Source organism: Myripristis murdjan, chromosome 4 (genome assembly GCF_902150065.1).
Source record: "Myripristis murdjan chromosome 4, fMyrMur1.1, whole genome shotgun sequence".
Classification (NCBI taxonomy): Eukaryota; Metazoa; Chordata; class Actinopteri; order Holocentriformes; family Holocentridae; genus Myripristis; species Myripristis murdjan.
Genome location: NC_043983.1, coordinates 24,309,412 through 24,327,579, shown reverse-complemented (window position 1 = coordinate 24,327,579; position 18,168 = coordinate 24,309,412). Strand labels below are relative to the sequence as shown.

Below are 18,168 nucleotides of genomic sequence, written 5' to 3'. Positions count from 1 at the left end.
CAATATGGCCCAAACTGCTGTAAAGGGAAAGGAGAACAGGCTGTCAAAACTATTGTAAACAGATGAAACATCTGTTTTGCTGCAGGGGGAATCACCACACATGACTTAATTAGCCAGGCATTACGTTGAAGGTCATTGCACAATCGCACTGTTAAATCGTGAGATCCCGGTAAGGCTGAGAAAGCCTCCCACTCCCTTAACACATAATGTGATTGTCAGTTATGGGGCTGTAAAAGCCTGATGGGAGTCACTCTCGCTTAAAAGACAAAACATGGTGATGGTGGAGATGACCGGAAACATTAAATGATTTGACTGTCAAGACGCACTGGGATGAGGGAGTGAGGACTGCTTGTGCGTGTGTAGGTTCATGCGTGTGCGTAATAGGGATGGGCCAAGTGCTAGTGGGGGGAGGCAGAGAGAGTCAGCGCTGATGAACTGAAAGTTGGATGGTATATATTGCAGGAAGATGCAAGCAGTGGTTCAAAGACTAATCAAGCCTGCACAGAAATTAAAGACAGAAGACGAAGACGCAGCAGGCAGGAGACAAGAAACAAGGGTGATAACCAATAGGCGGCAGAACAGAACAGCTGTGGTTGTCCAGCAAGCAGATTTAGTGTTAGTCCTCACCTCTACCTGCTCCAGAGACATACAGCATGCGTGCACTGGTGGTTTTGCTGCCGTTGCTGTTGTGTGCAGTGGTGGGTGTGAGCCAGGTGAGAGCCGAGGTGAAGGCGGTGAAGCTGTGTGGCCGCGAGTTCCTGAGGGCCGTCGTCTACACCTGTGGAGGCTCCCGCTGGAGGAGGCTGCTCAGTGAGCCGGACATGGATGGTGAGTCCACTCCCTTTTTTCTCAGAACAAGGGGAGATTGGCCTGTGGTAAAGCCTGTACTCTTTTGCTTTTTTTTTTTTTTTTAGTTGAAGAGACACAAACAAAGAGATCATTTTCTCTGTGGGACAATTCTGACCTTATCACAGCTGTCTGAAGAACCACAAAGACAGCTAAAAATAGAACTTTATGATTCAGCGTGCATTTCACATTTAACTCAGAATACAGCTGTTTCTAACCTCTCTTACTGTAGATGCACTGTATACCGCAAGAGTTCTTATTATCAATGAAACAAAGTGTTGCCACTATTGCCAAATTTTCCACATTGATTAATGTTCTGATTTCTGCCTTGGTTAAAAGTTGCAAAAATTGCATATGACAATATGCAATATCTGTCTTTTTCTAAATGATTTTTGGAGCTCTACGGTATCTACCAAAAGTGATGTTTTTACAGTAAAATCTTTGAAGATCCAGGTCATCTCTGTTTAGTGCATCGATACTGTATGTTTTTATATTACTCTATTTTTTCTAATTGCATAAATTGAACATCCCACTCAGCTGCTGACGATGTTTCCTCAAGTGCAGATAGACATATTTTTGTGATTTATTCTTTTAAAACATATATCTAACACAATATATATATTTTTTAATGTCCTGTGTGTACATTTATAGATTTGTACTATTACAATATCCCACAAAACAGTGACCAGACTTGAGGAGGGTTCATAGGTTTGAAAGTTAGTGATCTCTAGTCTTTCAGCACTGTCTTTCTCTATGTTCCCTGTAGTCACAAGGCTCATGGACAGGAGCCATTTCAGAAAATTGCTGTGATTGTCCTTGTCATGGATATGAGGCCAGCGGCTACAGTGAATACAGGCAGACAGGTGCCCTGGCATACAGGAACAAGGAGTCCTGCACTCCTAATCTGTCTTATTAAAGCCAGAGGAACCCACATATCATGATTATATGATAGTGCAGCCTGTTCTCCCTGGCCAGACTCTCTCTGTTTCTCTCTCTCTCTCTCTCACACACACACACACACACACACACACACACACACACACACACACGCACAAACAAACTCATTTAGCTTATCAGAAATGTTGATTAGAAACAGCAACTGGCATGACACAAGACAAATAGCACAGAGTTAAATCTGTACAGTCATTTGGGATTTCCTTGTTTAATGGCAACATGGATGTCAATTACACATGATTTATACGTTAATGAAATTCTTTCAGAAGGTGGAGAACCATCACCCATGCATTACTGTCACATCAAAGTATTCACTAAATGCAAAATATCACAGTATTTGTATTACAGTAAACTAATATCTGTAAAAGGATGACATTTACTGTGGAAAATCTCTGCCTGAACCTGATTGTGGATAAAACTAAAATGTTGTTAAAAATGAAACATATCTGTGCTCAGTGTTAAAAGGCTTTCCTAAGTGCTGGTTGTGTTGTGTTGTGCTGTGGCAGGTGTGTCCACAGGAGAGCAGGGCAGCTTGGAGAGCCTGAGCAGCAGCCTGGGTTCTGAGCTGGCCAGACGAGACATTAACAACATACTGACCACCGTGTGCTGCCAGGTGGGCTGCAGGAAGAGTGACCTTGCCTTCCTCTGCTGAGGCCAACTGCGGTCTCTCTGTGGCTCTCCAAGTGACCAGTCAGTGTTTCACAATAAAATACATGAGTGTATTCAATGATCATATCCACAATCACTACTTTTTTTTAGATTACTTTTAATATAGCTTTTAGCTTCTACATTGACGTGAAAGACTTGTGGATGTGAATGTGGACTGTTTGAGCATCTGGGAATCTGCCTCTGAACGTGAGATGGAGAGAATGTGTGGCCATCTGTCGCTGTCTAGTGGTAAATGTACCCATGAGAGTTTGGAGCCAGAACTTTAGTTCCATCCCAAGATGGAATTTAAAGGTTTGGGACACAAGCCCAGTCATGGCTCCTCTTTTTTTAATTTCATCACACCCACTCAGATTCTGTCCTGAGGATAATTTTGCACTAGCCCAGACTAAGGAAATTCAACCATTGTCCACGGGGTTTCAGACTAGTAAAATTTCTCAATTACTGCTTTGCTGTGTTCATAACAAAGAACTATATTGTATCAGTTTGCTAGTTTTGCCAAATAAATGTTCTTGCATATAGTTTGCATGATATGGTGTGTGGTGTGAAATGGCTGAGAAACCGAAGTCCACAAACTGAGCATCGCAGACCTAGAGCCTTATTTAAACCAGTGAAATTTGACAGCTCATATTTAAAAATCTGTGTTAAAAACAGAAAAATTGCTGTGATGACACCCAAATAGCCAAAGAACAAAGGACTGATTGTCTTGATGTATTATGGGATGTTTTCCGAGGTTAGGGTTATAACCACACATTATAATCTCACATGTTGAGACCTATACAGTGGAAGGTGTGGAGGTGACAGTGTGTGTAGCATGCGTTTGTCTGTATATTGTACTACAAACTTTAGGGGTTCAATTACCACAGCAAATCATACAATTGTGTGCATGTTATTCCTCCATTACAAATACCAAAAGACCACATTATACCCCACTGTGCTCCTGTGCATTCGGCCAATCAAGGTAGTGTAAAGCTGCAAAATCATCCTGTTCCTAAAGAACTGAAACCCAAATCAAACAACCATCACCGTTTGGCTGTGTAAGGTTTTCAATTTAAATGACATGGAGGAGAATACACAGATGCACTGATTCCAAAGACATTTTATTAAACGTTTAGTCCAGTAACTCCAAGTAGGTTATGTCACAATTTAGAGATGTCCCATAACATACCCTCTTTAACCTCTTTTTTTGATTTATGTTGCATCTGTTTAATGCATGAATGTTAATGCATGAATCCATGAGTGCCTGTGCCAAAGCACACAGACCTACCTAATATGAAGAGCACTCAAAACACAAGTGTCCAGTTATAACTTTTATTGGTTTTGGAAAGAAGCAAACTAAGTTTCTCAGTTCATCTTAGCATTGTTATGTACTGTACAAACAGCTTGCACATGTGTTTGAGAGTTAACGGTACAGAACCAAAAGCATTCTGGCTTATAGCACACACAAACACACTCCCTGCTCTTCTCAACATTAACACAGGCCACAGACTGTCAGCACAACACGTCATTTCAGTACTATCTATCATCAGTGGAATCCCACCTTTACTGCATGCCCTGCATGTTATAATGAATTACTGCAGGACAAATGCTCCACCACAGAGAGGAACTGGGTTGAAAATACAAATTTTGCTCTTTTTTTTTAACTATGAAAAGATGAAAAGACTCATCTGACAACCAGTTGATTGACAGACATGTTTTGTACTGGAATATTCCTGTGAAGTTCTCCTTTAAAACATTTGAAAGGGTAACCTGCAGTGCCCTTTGCAGTGCAAAATAGATGCATCACATGAGAGGGGACGTGTACGATGGCCAATTGCAGATAATGCTGTAGTGACTGTTGCACTGATGGATCCACAATTCACTCAGGAGGTCACACTTTCCCTTCAAGCATGGCCAGTGATCTCACCAGCAGCACAAGCTGATGATTCATCCAGTCAGATGAAGGACATGGCATGACTGAGAGAAAGTGTTACCAAACTAATGTGTTATGGCGAGCTAAATGGCACCAATCATCAATACCTCACATTAACTTTTCAAATGACACACTGCTGTCTTAGACTCAGTCTGCACAGGAAAAATTGGTATATATATGATCTGTTATTAATAGCATTGCCCAGATCTGACCTTTTCATTTAAGACTAAACATAGCCAAATAAACCCCAAAGTACAACTGTTGATCAAAAGAACAATGGGGTTGAGAATAGGAGTACTGATGTTAGGCTACCTGTCCTGTTAGGTCATAGTGCAGTTTATTATAGCCACATGATCAAAAAGCCAACCCCAAAATGTTTGGTTCCTGTGTAAACCAAGCCTAAGATGCTTCTGTGGGAGCAGTACGAGGACAATGAATGGTTATATTTAGCAGAGATACAACGGTGACACACCTATCAGGCCTTCATACAGCACAGAGACCTTAGGCTCAACTGCAAACATACTTTTGTTCATGTTGAGTATCAGAGCATTCAGGAAGTTCAACATCAGCACAGTGTTTTTCACATTAAACAACATAAGATTTTTTTTTCTCTTTTTTGTCCATTTTAAAAATATTCAGCTTATTCTCCTTTATAGAGGACTTTCCGGGGTACACACATAAAATACAAAAAGCATTTTGGTCATCTTAAACCTCCCTCCGGAACCTCACTCATGTCATCTCACAGAGACCATTACCATTATGCAAAATAAAGCCATGGATTCAAGCACTGGTTGGGTGATCTAGGGTGTGCTCATGCCGTCAATGCAAAATAATATGCACTCAGGGGATTGAGGTACCACCAACGCACTGAGGTGACTGGAAATGGTCAGAAGCTAACTGGCGACACACGGTCTATGCTGAGGATACAAGATGCAGCCAACGTAAACAACTCAATGTGCCGATGCACGACCTGCACCTGAGAGTGCTAGGTCAGTACAAGTGCGCTATTTTTTTTTCTGATTTACTGCTATGAAGTTTGCATTAAAAACTGTTAAACTGGTCCCAGCAAAAAGGATCCTGGTCCCAGTGGTGGTACCAAACTTCCACACTGCTGTCCCCGAAACATGATTGTTTTTGTTGTCATTGTCTTAAAGTGTAGACCTTGCCCATGGTGTAACTAACTCTACATAACACTGCTTTCACAAAGAATGACACAGCATCCAGGAAGATATTTATCTTTTTCTTTGAATCCCCCCCCCCACCCATATATAGCTCAAATCTTCTGTTGCACTTGAGTTAAAAAATTATATCTGAAATTAATTCAAAAATTATACCTTATACTGTACACAGGTTACCCAACTACACAGATAACAAAAAAGAAAAAGAAAAAAATTCAAATATTTATATCTTTAAGGGTTCTGAATTGTGATACCATTCAAATCTATTCATATACAGAATCACATACTTTATACAACAAATCATTGTCATCAATAAATAAAAATAGAATGCTGTCATGTACTCTGGAGTCTACCACTGCTGTCCTGGGAACAACAGAAAGGCTATCTGACAATACAAGGAAAACACCAAACGCCCTTTAAGATATATATTATTGTTTTAAAATGACACTTTGTACAGTTCTTTTTTTTCCTAAAGGAAAACATATTTTCTTATTTTGCGACCAGGAACTGATTTATCATTGCAGCTGCCTAACGGCTAAAAACCTCTCACTGACTGTGTATTTCAGAGGAAAAAACAACAAAACAGTTTGATTGATCAGTGCATTCATAGTAAAAAAAGTAATACATAGGTGTCATTTGACCCTGTAGTACCAGTAGGTGGTGCATGGAAAACTCTGCAGTTTAAGCTAAATTCATTGAGATGCCAACGCCTTAAATCCTATGAATGTTACTGTACACTCTTCAATCACAGACATGCACCGACAAGAATTACCGTCTTTAAGAACCGCGTCAAACTGCATCAGTTAGTCGCATTAACTTTCTGGCATAACCTTCACTTTGGGCTGCAGTCAGGGGGAGACAACTAGGACAGCGGTGCCTGGACCTGAGCCCAGAGACACCAAGAGGAGCCCATACAGAGTGGTCATTTATAGGGCTCCGATTTTTTATGTCCTAAGAAAGGTCAGGAATTTAAAATGCTTTGACCTAGGCCTAACTTGCGCAACTTGCTTTACCTCTGAGTCCCTATCTTTTGGATGCACCAAAGGTTGTGTTGTATGTGTGTGGTGGTGTCTGGAAAGTCAGGCTCAGAGCCACTGATAAACAGAGTTTGGTAACTGTAAAAGTCTGCAACAGCCATGTTTGCTCCACAGTACTGCTCTATGGTCATACTGCCAAGTAGCCTGCATGTATTTTGCAACTGCCAGCTGATTTTTAAAATCAAAAGGCATATGACTACAGAGAGGTGTTGTTGCTACAATTTTTTTTCTGGAGAAGGGGGCAGCAATGTGTTGCCCACAGTACAATGTGGCCAAACTGTTTATATCCATGGCTCTGGTCAGGCAGCTGCAGTGAAATTGTCAAACAACACCACACATTGACCAGAGGAGGGGATGGAGACAGAGGCACAGACTTCAGAGGAAAGAACCCAGGTGTCTAACTGCAGCAATACAGATGTTATGAAATGAATACATTGTACAAATACAATAATTACATGACCGAAAACAGTTCCACAATGCTATATGCAAGTTATACAATACTGCTGAGTAGGCTGCACCACCTGCCTCGTGGGTTCAAAAAAGGTTAATGGAGAGTCTGTCGGGTGTGGGTCTGTCCTCTGTCCTTGATGTCAACGTCAGTCCGTTGACATCGTCTTCAGTGTTATTTTTGTTCAATAGTGCTGCTCTCAGTAGCATGGATTAGTTATCTGCCAAGTATTTTCCTGAAAGATGCAAACAAAATGTTTGAGTTATGTTTGACCTTCATGACTCAGCTGTAAATTTCACTCTCAGATCAGAATTTATTACAGTTAAGTACACAGCATAATTACATTATAATGAAGGCAATCATGATGATGTAACAACTGTATAACACAATTACTCTGTTTTCAGTGATTTGTTTTACTAATTATTTCCATAAATAACCTATACATTACTGCCTAACCCTTCTCCTCCAATGTAAAGCATGGTCAGTCTGTTGGAACCTTTTCTACATGCATTCCAATGAGTTAACCATCATTTGAAAAAAATAATAATCCTACTATAAAATGTAAGACTGTGTTGATTAGGTTAATAAAGAGTTCAACAGATTTCCCCTCAAATTAATGACAGCATGAGATTTGCAATATACCTCTAGACATGTATTCTTTTCCTTTCACTGATATCTTTCATAATCACATACATGATTTTCCATGTAGTAAATTAATTAAAGAGTACTAGAACTCATAAAACCCATAGTAATTATACTGTTAAATTTACTATACACTATAATATATGATCATCTTAGCAAGAACATCTAATAATTCTCCATTTCAAAAACATCTTAAAGGTGAAATTAAAAGTCTTATTCTGATAGAGAAAATAAAATGTCTTTTTGGTTGGACTGATGCAGCGATGGCATATGTGAGTGCTTTTTGCGGTATGTAGGAACCATAGATGTGATGTTGCTGGTATGAACTGACCTGCAGCAAACCTCTTCTTGATGAGGGAGAAGCGGTATCCTGGCCCAGCCAGTTCAATGTCGCAGCCTGACAGAGTGCTGCCCTCGCTGGTGAACTGCACGGCCAGCGGAGACGGCTTGCTGGGACCCTCGTTTAGCTGGAAACGTGCTAACAACGATCCCACACCTGGGGAGGTTACACCATCACAAACTTAGACAACATGACTCTGCAGCAGGGGCTGATGTGAGGGGGAAGGAAGGAGGATGACATTCATGCTGTTAACAACAATGATTAAAATCTGTCAACATGTGCGGATTTGAAGGAAGCTTTACCTGCGACCTATCATCCTTTTGAAAGTACAACCATCCTTTTTAACTTTGACAAAACCACCCACCCCCAGAGACACTTTGTGCTGTAGCACATTGTATTAAAAAGATAAGAGATGGAACAAGATAGAGTATGGCATCAGTCATTTAAGTCCAAAAGAAGGAGGGTGGAACTGACAGGCTGAGCCTGATTAAGTTTTCTATCTTGAAAGGAAGAGAATGAATATATGAATGAAATATGCACTCATCTCTAGTGTAGTGCCCTTTGCCTGACATCATGAGAACCCAGGAGGCTTTCTGCCTTGTATTGTGTCAAACCAAGACTTGATATACATGTCATTTTCCATGAGAAATATGTTTAAGTTCATGCAGTGTCACTACATGCAAAACACTGAGCTCCACTTAAAACAATGCATCCAGCTATTCCTTATAAATTACAGGTTGATGCAATTATTCCAATGCAGATATTATACTAGTTGTATTATAAAGGTTTTCTTTATGGATAGGAAAAGAGGCTCTGGACTCTGAAAGTGAATGTGACACACACATGCAGTGCAGAGCAAACCAGAAGCCTTGCTGAAGTCATACTAAGTGTAAAACCATCATCAGACAGAAGGGGGCATCAGTCACTGCAGGCTAAAGGGACTGTTTATGACTCTCAGGTCGTGTCTGATTTTATTCATGTGAGCAGAAAGCAGGTCTCCCTTGCTTGTTAACATAAGGTTTCCCCACATACAGCAACTTCAACTGAGCTCCTGTGAATGCCACAGCAGCTCTGGACACAATTTTAATCTCTGCCTCTCCTAAAAGTATCGTCAAGTCTACAAAAAGTCTACATCACACCGCACATACCTCCATTTTCAGATTTCTGTGAGATATCAGGTATCTTCCAAAGGATTCTCTGCTGCTCAGCATTCCTATCAGGATCATAAAAACATAACGGTAAGGTAGCAGACCAACAAAAACTGCTAAGCTGCCGTTGCCCTCATATTAAGTTACTCAAGGCATTAAGTATTGATCTGTAACCATTAGCTAAAGCAGCTATGGCAATTTCAAGGCAGAAAATTACCATAAACAGTAAACCTACATTTCATACAGTTCTCTGACTCTGAGTCATTTCACATAGTAATAATGCTTGCTTGCTGATGATGCGTACGATGGTGATGCTGCATGGCATTAGGACTGATTATGGTTGGCATTACCAAAGCACCACTGAGCTGAGTAAAGAACACCTTTCTTAGCGTTTTGGCTGAAAACAAACAAGATTTGATGCCGTGTGTACACATGAACACACAATGAGAAAGAGACAGCTACCAAGCGTCCTGATTACCACACAAGTAGAGCAATGTGGCAAGTATTGCTGATGGCTGAACATCCCTTTTTTTCTTTTGTAGAATGTAAAACACAGAATGAGCTAAAAGGTTTTAATGCCATGCAACTTATAAAAACCCCTTAATAATCCAGTTAACTGTGGAGTCTACCATGCAGCAGGGGGCAACACCGCCTGTAGTTTGGAGACTCCTCCATCGACAGGGATGAGGAACTGGACATTGTTGAGGGCCATCGGTGTCGACATGGCTTCCCCGTTGTATTTATAGTCTATCCTCAGGTCTGTACTGGTGGGTTCACACCTCCAGTTCACCGCCAGGTTCAGAGGAGTTGACTGATGACCCTGTGCTGATACCTGGACATGGAAACACACAGACACACAAATACATACAAAAATCCCAAAGCCACAAACGCACATAATGCATAGACACACATATTTTGTATTAGTGACCAGCCTAGACTTGAGACATGCATTTAAATGTTTGCAATGTCACTAGCCAAGAACTAAAAGGTGCAATTTGAACATGTTGGGCCCTGAATAATGCATTGATGTATTCTTCTTAAAGGCCCCGTGTAATGGCATCTCAGTGATTTTATGTATTTCCTATGAAAACCAGTCAACTAATGGGATTTGAGATAGGGAGAAAAACACAAAGATGGCATGGGTGGAGAAAAAGATAGTTAGAAAAGATGGTTTTGATGGTGGAAATTTTTTATGATATTAAATATACACTGTTTTCAAGGTACTTAACTTCACGGGGGCTTTAACCTCCAGTGTTTCAAGTACAACATTACTGCACTTTGAGCAGGAAGGGGTTAAAAAGGGCTTTAGGAACAGAGTTGGTACTGTTGTTGCCTCGCTAAATGAGCGTATTTACATATTAATTCTTTCACATGAAGCACTGGAAGCTACTGGTGGTGCAGTGATTTCCAATTCACTTCTGCTTCAATGTGTCGGTTTGACCACAGCTCCTGTTTGTCTCTGAGGTCAGAGAGGAGGGCAGAGCTCACCTGATACTTGAGCATGTCAACGTTGTAGTACGTCGCCTGAGGCTTCTGTTCTGCCACCTTCTTCAAGTGGGATATCAGGTTTGGCATGTTCACCCAAAAGTCCTTAGCGTTGGCCTTGGCTTGTGTGGTGGTGTCACTGGGGGAACACACAGCAAAGCATGATCAAAATACGGAGCTTTCAAATGTTTATGGTGATTTGTCTACTCCAGTGTTGTCGTTATGGTCTCATTCAGTACAAAAGGAGAGTGTAAGCTCCAGTTTCCCAAAGGCATCTTACTGTCAAAACAATATGAAAATAACTGGAACACTTACTAACTGGAAATCCAACTTATTTTAGGGCTGACGAGCAGGAATTGGTGCAACAATGGGTTTTCGTTGCGTTTCACAGGCCCTGTGATTATGAGGCTTAGTCAGCACGTTGGTTTGAGCAACAAGCCACAAGAGGCCGTGCTTCATACAGATTTTGGAACAGCTAAATGAGTTTTAGGCACAATGGCTTTGAGAAGGCATTGTTGCTTTTAAAAAAACAGAATTAACCCACCATAATAATAGCAAAACAACACAATAAATATTTTCAGTAATAACTAAATGTCTTTCTTCTGCCGAGCAATTTAATTCTGTAAACGTTATGAGTGGTGCTTTTTGGTTAGCTCATTAATATTTAAATGAGCTCTTATGTGGTCGTAAGTGGTGTTTATCAGGACTCAAGGACCTGAACTAACTGCTTTATACAGCTGGCTCGTCACATCGCAGTCCCAAAGTAATTACCGCTCTTGAAGGCTTTTGGTTGTTCATTTGTAGCGCCCAGATTTCAATGCAGCTGGTTCCATATGGTCCTACTCATTCAATCAATGGGGGAATTTACCGAGCGTGAATTGGATTTCCATTTTGAAATGTGGGAAAAACAAGAAATAAATCATCTCCACAAGACCATGTATCCTACATAACAGACTTACAGTAGCTTGGTAAAGGACAACAATTTCCAACAAAGTGCTTTACGTCAGAAGTGTTTACAATCCACTCTCTGTATTGAAAAAACATTTTGTGCCAGATTATAACCAATTCTACGGCAATACAGCGACCCATTTTACAGACTCTGCAAAACTGAATGCTTGAAAGAAAGGTGGATCAGACTTGTAAGGTAAGATGAAGTCATTTTTGAAACAGCTGCACAGAGTGTTGGGAAACTGCACGTAATTTTCAACACCGAGAGTGAAAAACAATAATGGCACCTCGCTTCTCTCTGTAGGTAGTAAGCACACAGACTGTAACCAACAATAGCACGAACTTTGAGTCTCTAAACACATGGAAAATAACTTCCTGAACCATGATACCATGCGATTAGCCAGCTCTATAACACCGTTCACACCTTTAAATTCTCTTTAAAAAATGAAAAGCATTATAGCTGAAAAAACTGAAACATTTTAGGACAAAGACCGGCCTAACCTCTGTTCTAGACAGACCCAAAACTCACATGACCTCATGATGATTCCAACAGCGAGTCAGCATTATTTAGCATGACCTAAGTGATTTTACTCATCACCACTCGTCATCTACAAACAAAAAAACACTTACATGTGGGATGATTAATGTGTAACAGGCCAATTAACTAATACACTTACTGTTTAAGTGTTTTTTTTTTATTGTGCATAAAGAATTACTTAAATGGCTCATCACATTTAATGTTGTTTCACATTTGTAAGATTTTTTATATGTGAGTGTTAAAGAGGGGAAAAATTACGTTTAAACAATCTTGGATATTCGGTCAGCCACGTTTATAATGTGAATTGTGTGTTAGCATTACCGCAGGCATAATGTCAGGTGAGTGTTATGATGTGGTTATGTTATGGCTATTTCTTAGATATACACTGTTTAACTGGAAAATTAAAGTGTCTCCAATTTTAACAGTGAACAGGAACAAAGCAGGCCAGTGGATATCCCTGCCCAGGCTGTGTCATCACTACAAGATAATATTTTACAACCAATCCAGAGCTCATGGGAGTGCTAATCCTAATGCTGCTAGTAATAGAAAACACACATTCAGGATATTATGAAATATTTGATAACGTTTTCATTTACATAGAGAGCGTTCAAACCAGGAAGGCACTTGGCACAAGCTGAAATGTGATCACTAATGTGAGGGAATGAGTATCTTGATTTTCATTATATTATATGAGATAACTGTGTACGTTCATTAAGCAATAGTGAGACTGCACTAAGTACACTGTTAAATGTGGCATTAATTTAGGTGCCGCACATTGATGGATCTAAATACACTAGATACACCAGTCAAATACACTTCATACTAGTTTAGTGACGTTTAGTTAGTAAAACATAAAAATTGTTTTGAGATTGAGAGGCACCTTGTCAATAAAGCATTCAAACTTCAACTAGATGTGCGGGATGCTGTGAGGGTTATGGTACATTCTCAGAAAAAAACTGGTATTATAGATTTTGTTGTAAGTGATATTGTGTCACCGCTGAGGCAGTGCCTCAAGTGACAAAAGTGATCTAGCATTGTATGATTTTTTTTTTTTTTTTTTTTTTTTTCTGAGAGTGAGGTAGTGAGGTCACAGCAGTGTCATTACCAGCAGAGGAGCTGGGGGTTAGGCAGCACATGCTCCAGCCGGCTGTAGTTGGTTATGCTGAAGGTTAGCACGGCGGGGGACGGGTTATTGGCAAAGTGCCGCGTGATTCCCGCCGGAAACGACAACACCATCTCGCCTATGATCTTGACAACACACCTTGGAGGAGAAGGAGGAGGAGGAAATTAGAGAAGGAGAAAGACAGCAAAAGAGGGAGGGACAGACAGAGATGGAGGGATGGAGAGGGAAGACAGGAGAGAGAACAACACAGTGGACAAATACAGAAACACTTATTTTATTGATTTATCACACAACTTTATCATATATGGCAGATGAGAATGATCCAAAAACTGTGGAAATGTCCTTCCTTCTTCCCTAAAGCAAAAGTCCTAATTGGTTTTATATGATGTGACCCCTTAACAGACTTATAAACCCGTTAAATTAGGATTATGGCTTTCATGTCCTCTATGCTTTTGTTCATGATACATTCAGTGTATAATATAAAAAGGCAACGGTTTTAACACTGTCAGTTAAAAACAATGGAGACTGGCCTTGCAGAAATCAATAATCTAAGCAAAATATTATCTTTCATCGAATATGACTCGTCTTCTCATCATCAAACAGGACTGTATAATCCCTGAATGAGTGTAGAAGAAAAAAATCTCCATCTTGAAATGATGAATGAGAATGAGAATAATACCGTGTAGCCTGTTTTGGAATGACATAGTTGAGAAAAGTGAGATTTTGATGAAATTATTCTTTCTTGCCTGTATACTATCTATAAAATGACTATTGCTGTACCTGAATATCCACACTATGACCACAATAAACCAAGCACAGAACACATAAAAATCGTGATCCTGGCAGAATTGGCTTGAAATCCCCTTTAAATCCCCGAAAGTAATGACAAAATAACGTATAAAGTGTAATGATGTGAGTTTTGTTGGCCTACTTGCTGGGGTCGGCTCCTTTAAAGAAGGCGTTTACTGTCTCTGTGAAAGCAGCCGCGACGGGGAGGGTGTCCTGAGCCCCCATGGTGAGAGGACTGGGCCCTCTGGAGCAACCTGGAGAACAGGCATACACATTCATATATACACACACCACACACACACAGTCCCACAAACACACATGACATTAAACTATACTGAACAGCATGGTGAGTGAGCTACCAAGACAAGTCAAGACACGCTCTTACCTAACAATCCACTGATCCCTCTGCCTATGTTCCTACATAATACCCTTTTCCTGGTAATGTTCGCCAAAATTAGGAACTTTTCCAAATTGTGTTTCATATTGACCTACAGTAGCATGTGGAGACCCAGCAGAAAAATACTCCTAAGACCTGCAATATATATATTTAATAAAAAAAAAACTGGCTCTATTTGTTGCATCTCCCAATCCAGCAGTCTATGCTATCTCTAACCAAAAAAGTGTAGATGACAATGAAAAAACAAAACATGGTGTACAAAATAGTGTGAATGAAGTGAAGGGAAACTTTGAATCCATTTGAACTGATAACCAATACTGGTGTTAAGGTAGGATGACAGTAGCAGATTGTGTATGTTGAAGAAAAAAAAAAAAAAAACATTTCTCTCTGCTCTTTGACTGTGGAACTTGAGCATTATACACAGTTAAGTCAAATTGCTATCTCCCTCAAAGTATCTGTGATAGAGACTCTTCATCTTTATACAGTAGACACTGATGTTTGCTCTCATTTGAGTACACTGAAAAACAAAGGATGAGCTGACGATGAAGGACAGAGGCAGACACAGAGAGAGAACGGCAGAGAGAGAGATAGAGAGTTGCATGCTTATTCTAGACATGCTGTTAAAGCTGAATTATTCTGACAAGATCAAAGAAGATCAGAGAGCCCGGAGATCAAAACCAAAGACCCAAGGACCAAAAGAGAGAAAAAAAAAGTGAAGACAAAGACATTAGTAAAGTACGTGAAGAATGACGATTTTTCCAGGAGATGACAGGTGGTCAGCGCAGATGACATGAAAAATACCAGGAGACAGAGGAGAAAGAAGTGAAGGGAGAGCGAAATGTGACAAATGGGGCCACTGCATAGTTGGCTGCCTATGGGAGGAGGAGGAGGAGGAGGAGGAGGGGTGCAGCCAGGAGTTAGCATGTTGTAGGTCGGGGGCAATGGGAGGGATGCAAAAGAGAGGACGAGGAGAGGGGGAGGGAGGAAAGAGGGCAGGGGCGCAAGGGGGAGAAGCTTGCAAAGATGAGCTTCGAGTGTGTGTGTGTGTGTGTGTGTGCACGCCACAGTTAGCCCTGGTGCAGAGAAAACTTACCTTCAAAGGTTAAATAAAACTTCCCTCTGTCAAACCATACCAGGGATGGCTGGTCATTCTCTGTGTGGGGTCAAGGGGTGGGGGGGGAGGGGCAGGTGGGTGAGGAAAACGAGGTAGAGAGGGAGGGAAGGGGGAGTACGGAAGAGTGGGTGAGGAAGAGGAGGAGGGGTGAGAGGGGGAAGAGAGAAGGACAGTAGCGTGAGTCTCACATGGCAGGTCTATCACATGTCACAGTGGGGTGGGAGGTGGAGGTGTATGGGTGTGGGGGGTGGTGGAGGGGGTGGAAGGGGGGAGGAGACGAGAGAGGGCCACGGCAAAGCTCAAAACACTGCCAAGGAGGACGAGAACGTGAGACGATGTGGGCGCACAGGTGTGTGTGTGTGCTGGCATGCAGGTGGAGCGAGGAGAGAGTGTGGGCCAGTGGATGCTGGAAATGGCACAAACTGATCTGATTTGATTTCCAGATGTGTGTGATGCAGAGAGGGGATGTGAAGCTCGCGGGGGTCCGAGGGGGAACTGCCAGATGAGCCACTGATAGACAACATGTGCAAGGTCTCCTCCACAATCTACAATCTATCTAGCTGGTGACTTGTGTGCCAACTAATGCTATAAGCGTGGCATTACTATGGAAGCCTTTGTGACATTTTCAAAGCTGCAACACTTTCAAACAACACAATGAGAAATGAGAGTTTTGATCAATACATTATGCTACTCTGGGGTCAAATTTACATACATCATGTATATTTTTAACATATTTTTATTCCCAAAATCAAATTCCAGTCTAATAAAATGGTATCTGATACAAAAAAATCAGCCATACTCTCTATCAGTGACTCCAGACGCAGGCAGACCAAGACATACTGCACGTACCTTACTCGTCTACTACAAAGTCAACAATTTTTTTATGCCTCAATGTCATACTGAGCTCCTGTTTTCCACCTTGCCTCCTCTCTGTGTGTTATGAAACACATAGATGGCAGGCTGTTGTGTCTGAAAACACCCTGCAGGGGGCAGACATGAGTCTGGGATCCGAATGCAGGAAGGAGGAGGGGGGAGTTGTGGGACACAGAGCTAGTATGACAACAACAAACATCTCTTTGATGTAACTTCACATAGGCCACTTGATCCCAATTAAATGTATGCTATTAAATGTGCCAAAATCAATTCCTAAAAGATGTCATATTTAAAGAAAATAAGTCAAAGCAAGTGTTTTTGTTTTTTGTGGTCATTTGGCACTGGAGACGACATAAGTCATAATAAATTATCATTATACAACAATTCAACATAATTACAGATTTAAATACAGTTATGATAATGTGTTTTGTTTATGTTTAAATCAGAAACTTGTTTCCATTTTTTTTTTTTTTTTTGCATAATGAACTGTTTCTTACTACCCTTTAACTGATTATTGAATTATTTGGCCCGCTCAATAACTGATCATTTCTGGCTCTCAATACAACGTGTATCCCAGTGGTAGGGCCATAAAAAATAAAAACTTGATTACAAAATAAACAATTATCACGTCTGACCAGGTTATGCCTGTTCTAGTCCATACTGTTGCTGCGTGGTGGGGTCTCACGAGTGAAGGCGTGTTGGTGGCTCATGGAAACGGGGGGAACAAACGACTGAATGAGGGGACCGAACGGAGAAGTGGCTGATCTAGAGATCGAGTGGACGAGTACTTAACCAGGAGAATAAAAGCGCAGGTGTTCCAGTGTGGTGGGATGCGGGGGTTGTGGGGTATTCTTCTGTTGGCTGGAGTGTGTGCAAGTGACAGGTGTGAGGGGTGGATGTCAGAGGTCAAGTGTGGGGCTCGGCTGAGGGTCGGGGGTTACGGTCGGTGGGAACTGGAGACGGCCTGAACTCGTGGCTGCGTCGTGCTACTCCAGAGGTGGGGAGACGGCGGCATGAATACCAAACAGCAGCACCCGCTCACAGGCCTAATTCTCATGCCAGACTTCAAACGTCGCTGTAGGCAGCAACCACGATCTGACAATCTCTGTGTGTGTGTGTGTGTGTGTGTGTGTGTGAGTGAGAGTGAGAGTGAGAGTGAGAGTGAGGGAGAGTGAGAATGTGGATCTCAAGGGCCCACGTTTTAGAAGCACTTCAGGTGTGCTCATTACACACACACATACACACACACACACACACAAACACACACCCTTGTGATGCAGGCTGAGTAAAGGTATCTGAAAGTCACTGCACAGCACTTCGTACACACACAATAACCGTCGACACAAGAAGAGACAGAGGGTTGCCATGGAGACATGGCTAAGACAGCCACAGATGCACAGTCATAAAAACAGAGAGAAAGTCTTTTTGTGGGCAGATGGGAAAAAGGAGATGGATGACACTGTAACTCTTTTTTTTTTTTTTAATCTAATCCTATAGATGCTGCTTTTTATGTCACTACATCTTTCATATTTCTGAAAGATTTTGTCTCTGTGAGAAAAAAGAGAGATGAAGGAGAGAGAGAGAGAGAGAGAGAGAGAGAGAGAGAGAGAGAGAGAGAGAGAGAGAGATGGAATGTGTGGTCTAGGAAGGTATGAGTCGAAAAAAGCAAAAAAAAAAAAAAAAAAAAAAAAAAAAGAAGAAAAATTACCCTTTCACTGAAAAATGCTGCC

The 18,168-nt window shown here is 41.2% G+C and overlaps 2 protein-coding genes across 2 annotated transcripts in view; one reads left to right on the top strand and one right to left on the bottom strand.

The window, feature by feature from the left end:
• The first annotated feature begins 653 nt into the window (after positions 1-653).
• insl5a (insulin-like 5a) lies at positions 654-2,452 on the top strand. Its single transcript, XM_030050088.1, has 2 exons — positions 654-828; positions 2,307-2,452. The coding sequence occupies exons 1-2, from the start codon at positions 654-656 to the stop codon at positions 2,450-2,452; spliced, it is 321 nt and encodes a 106-aa protein (XP_029905948.1).
• Positions 2,453-3,763: 1,311 nt separating this feature from the next.
• sgip1a (SH3GL interacting endocytic adaptor 1a) overlaps positions 3,764-18,168 on the bottom strand; it is a 94,218-nt gene continuing 79,813 nt past the window's right edge. The window contains 8 exon segments of the mRNA XM_030049065.1: positions 3,764-7,276; positions 8,015-8,179; positions 9,172-9,236; positions 9,801-10,003; positions 10,660-10,795; positions 13,248-13,403; positions 14,197-14,308; positions 15,545-15,604. Of these exon segments, the coding sequence (XP_029904925.1) occupies positions 7,254-7,276; positions 8,015-8,179; positions 9,172-9,236; positions 9,801-10,003; positions 10,660-10,795; positions 13,248-13,403; positions 14,197-14,308; positions 15,545-15,604 (920 nt within the window). The 3' untranslated portion in view covers positions 3,764-7,253.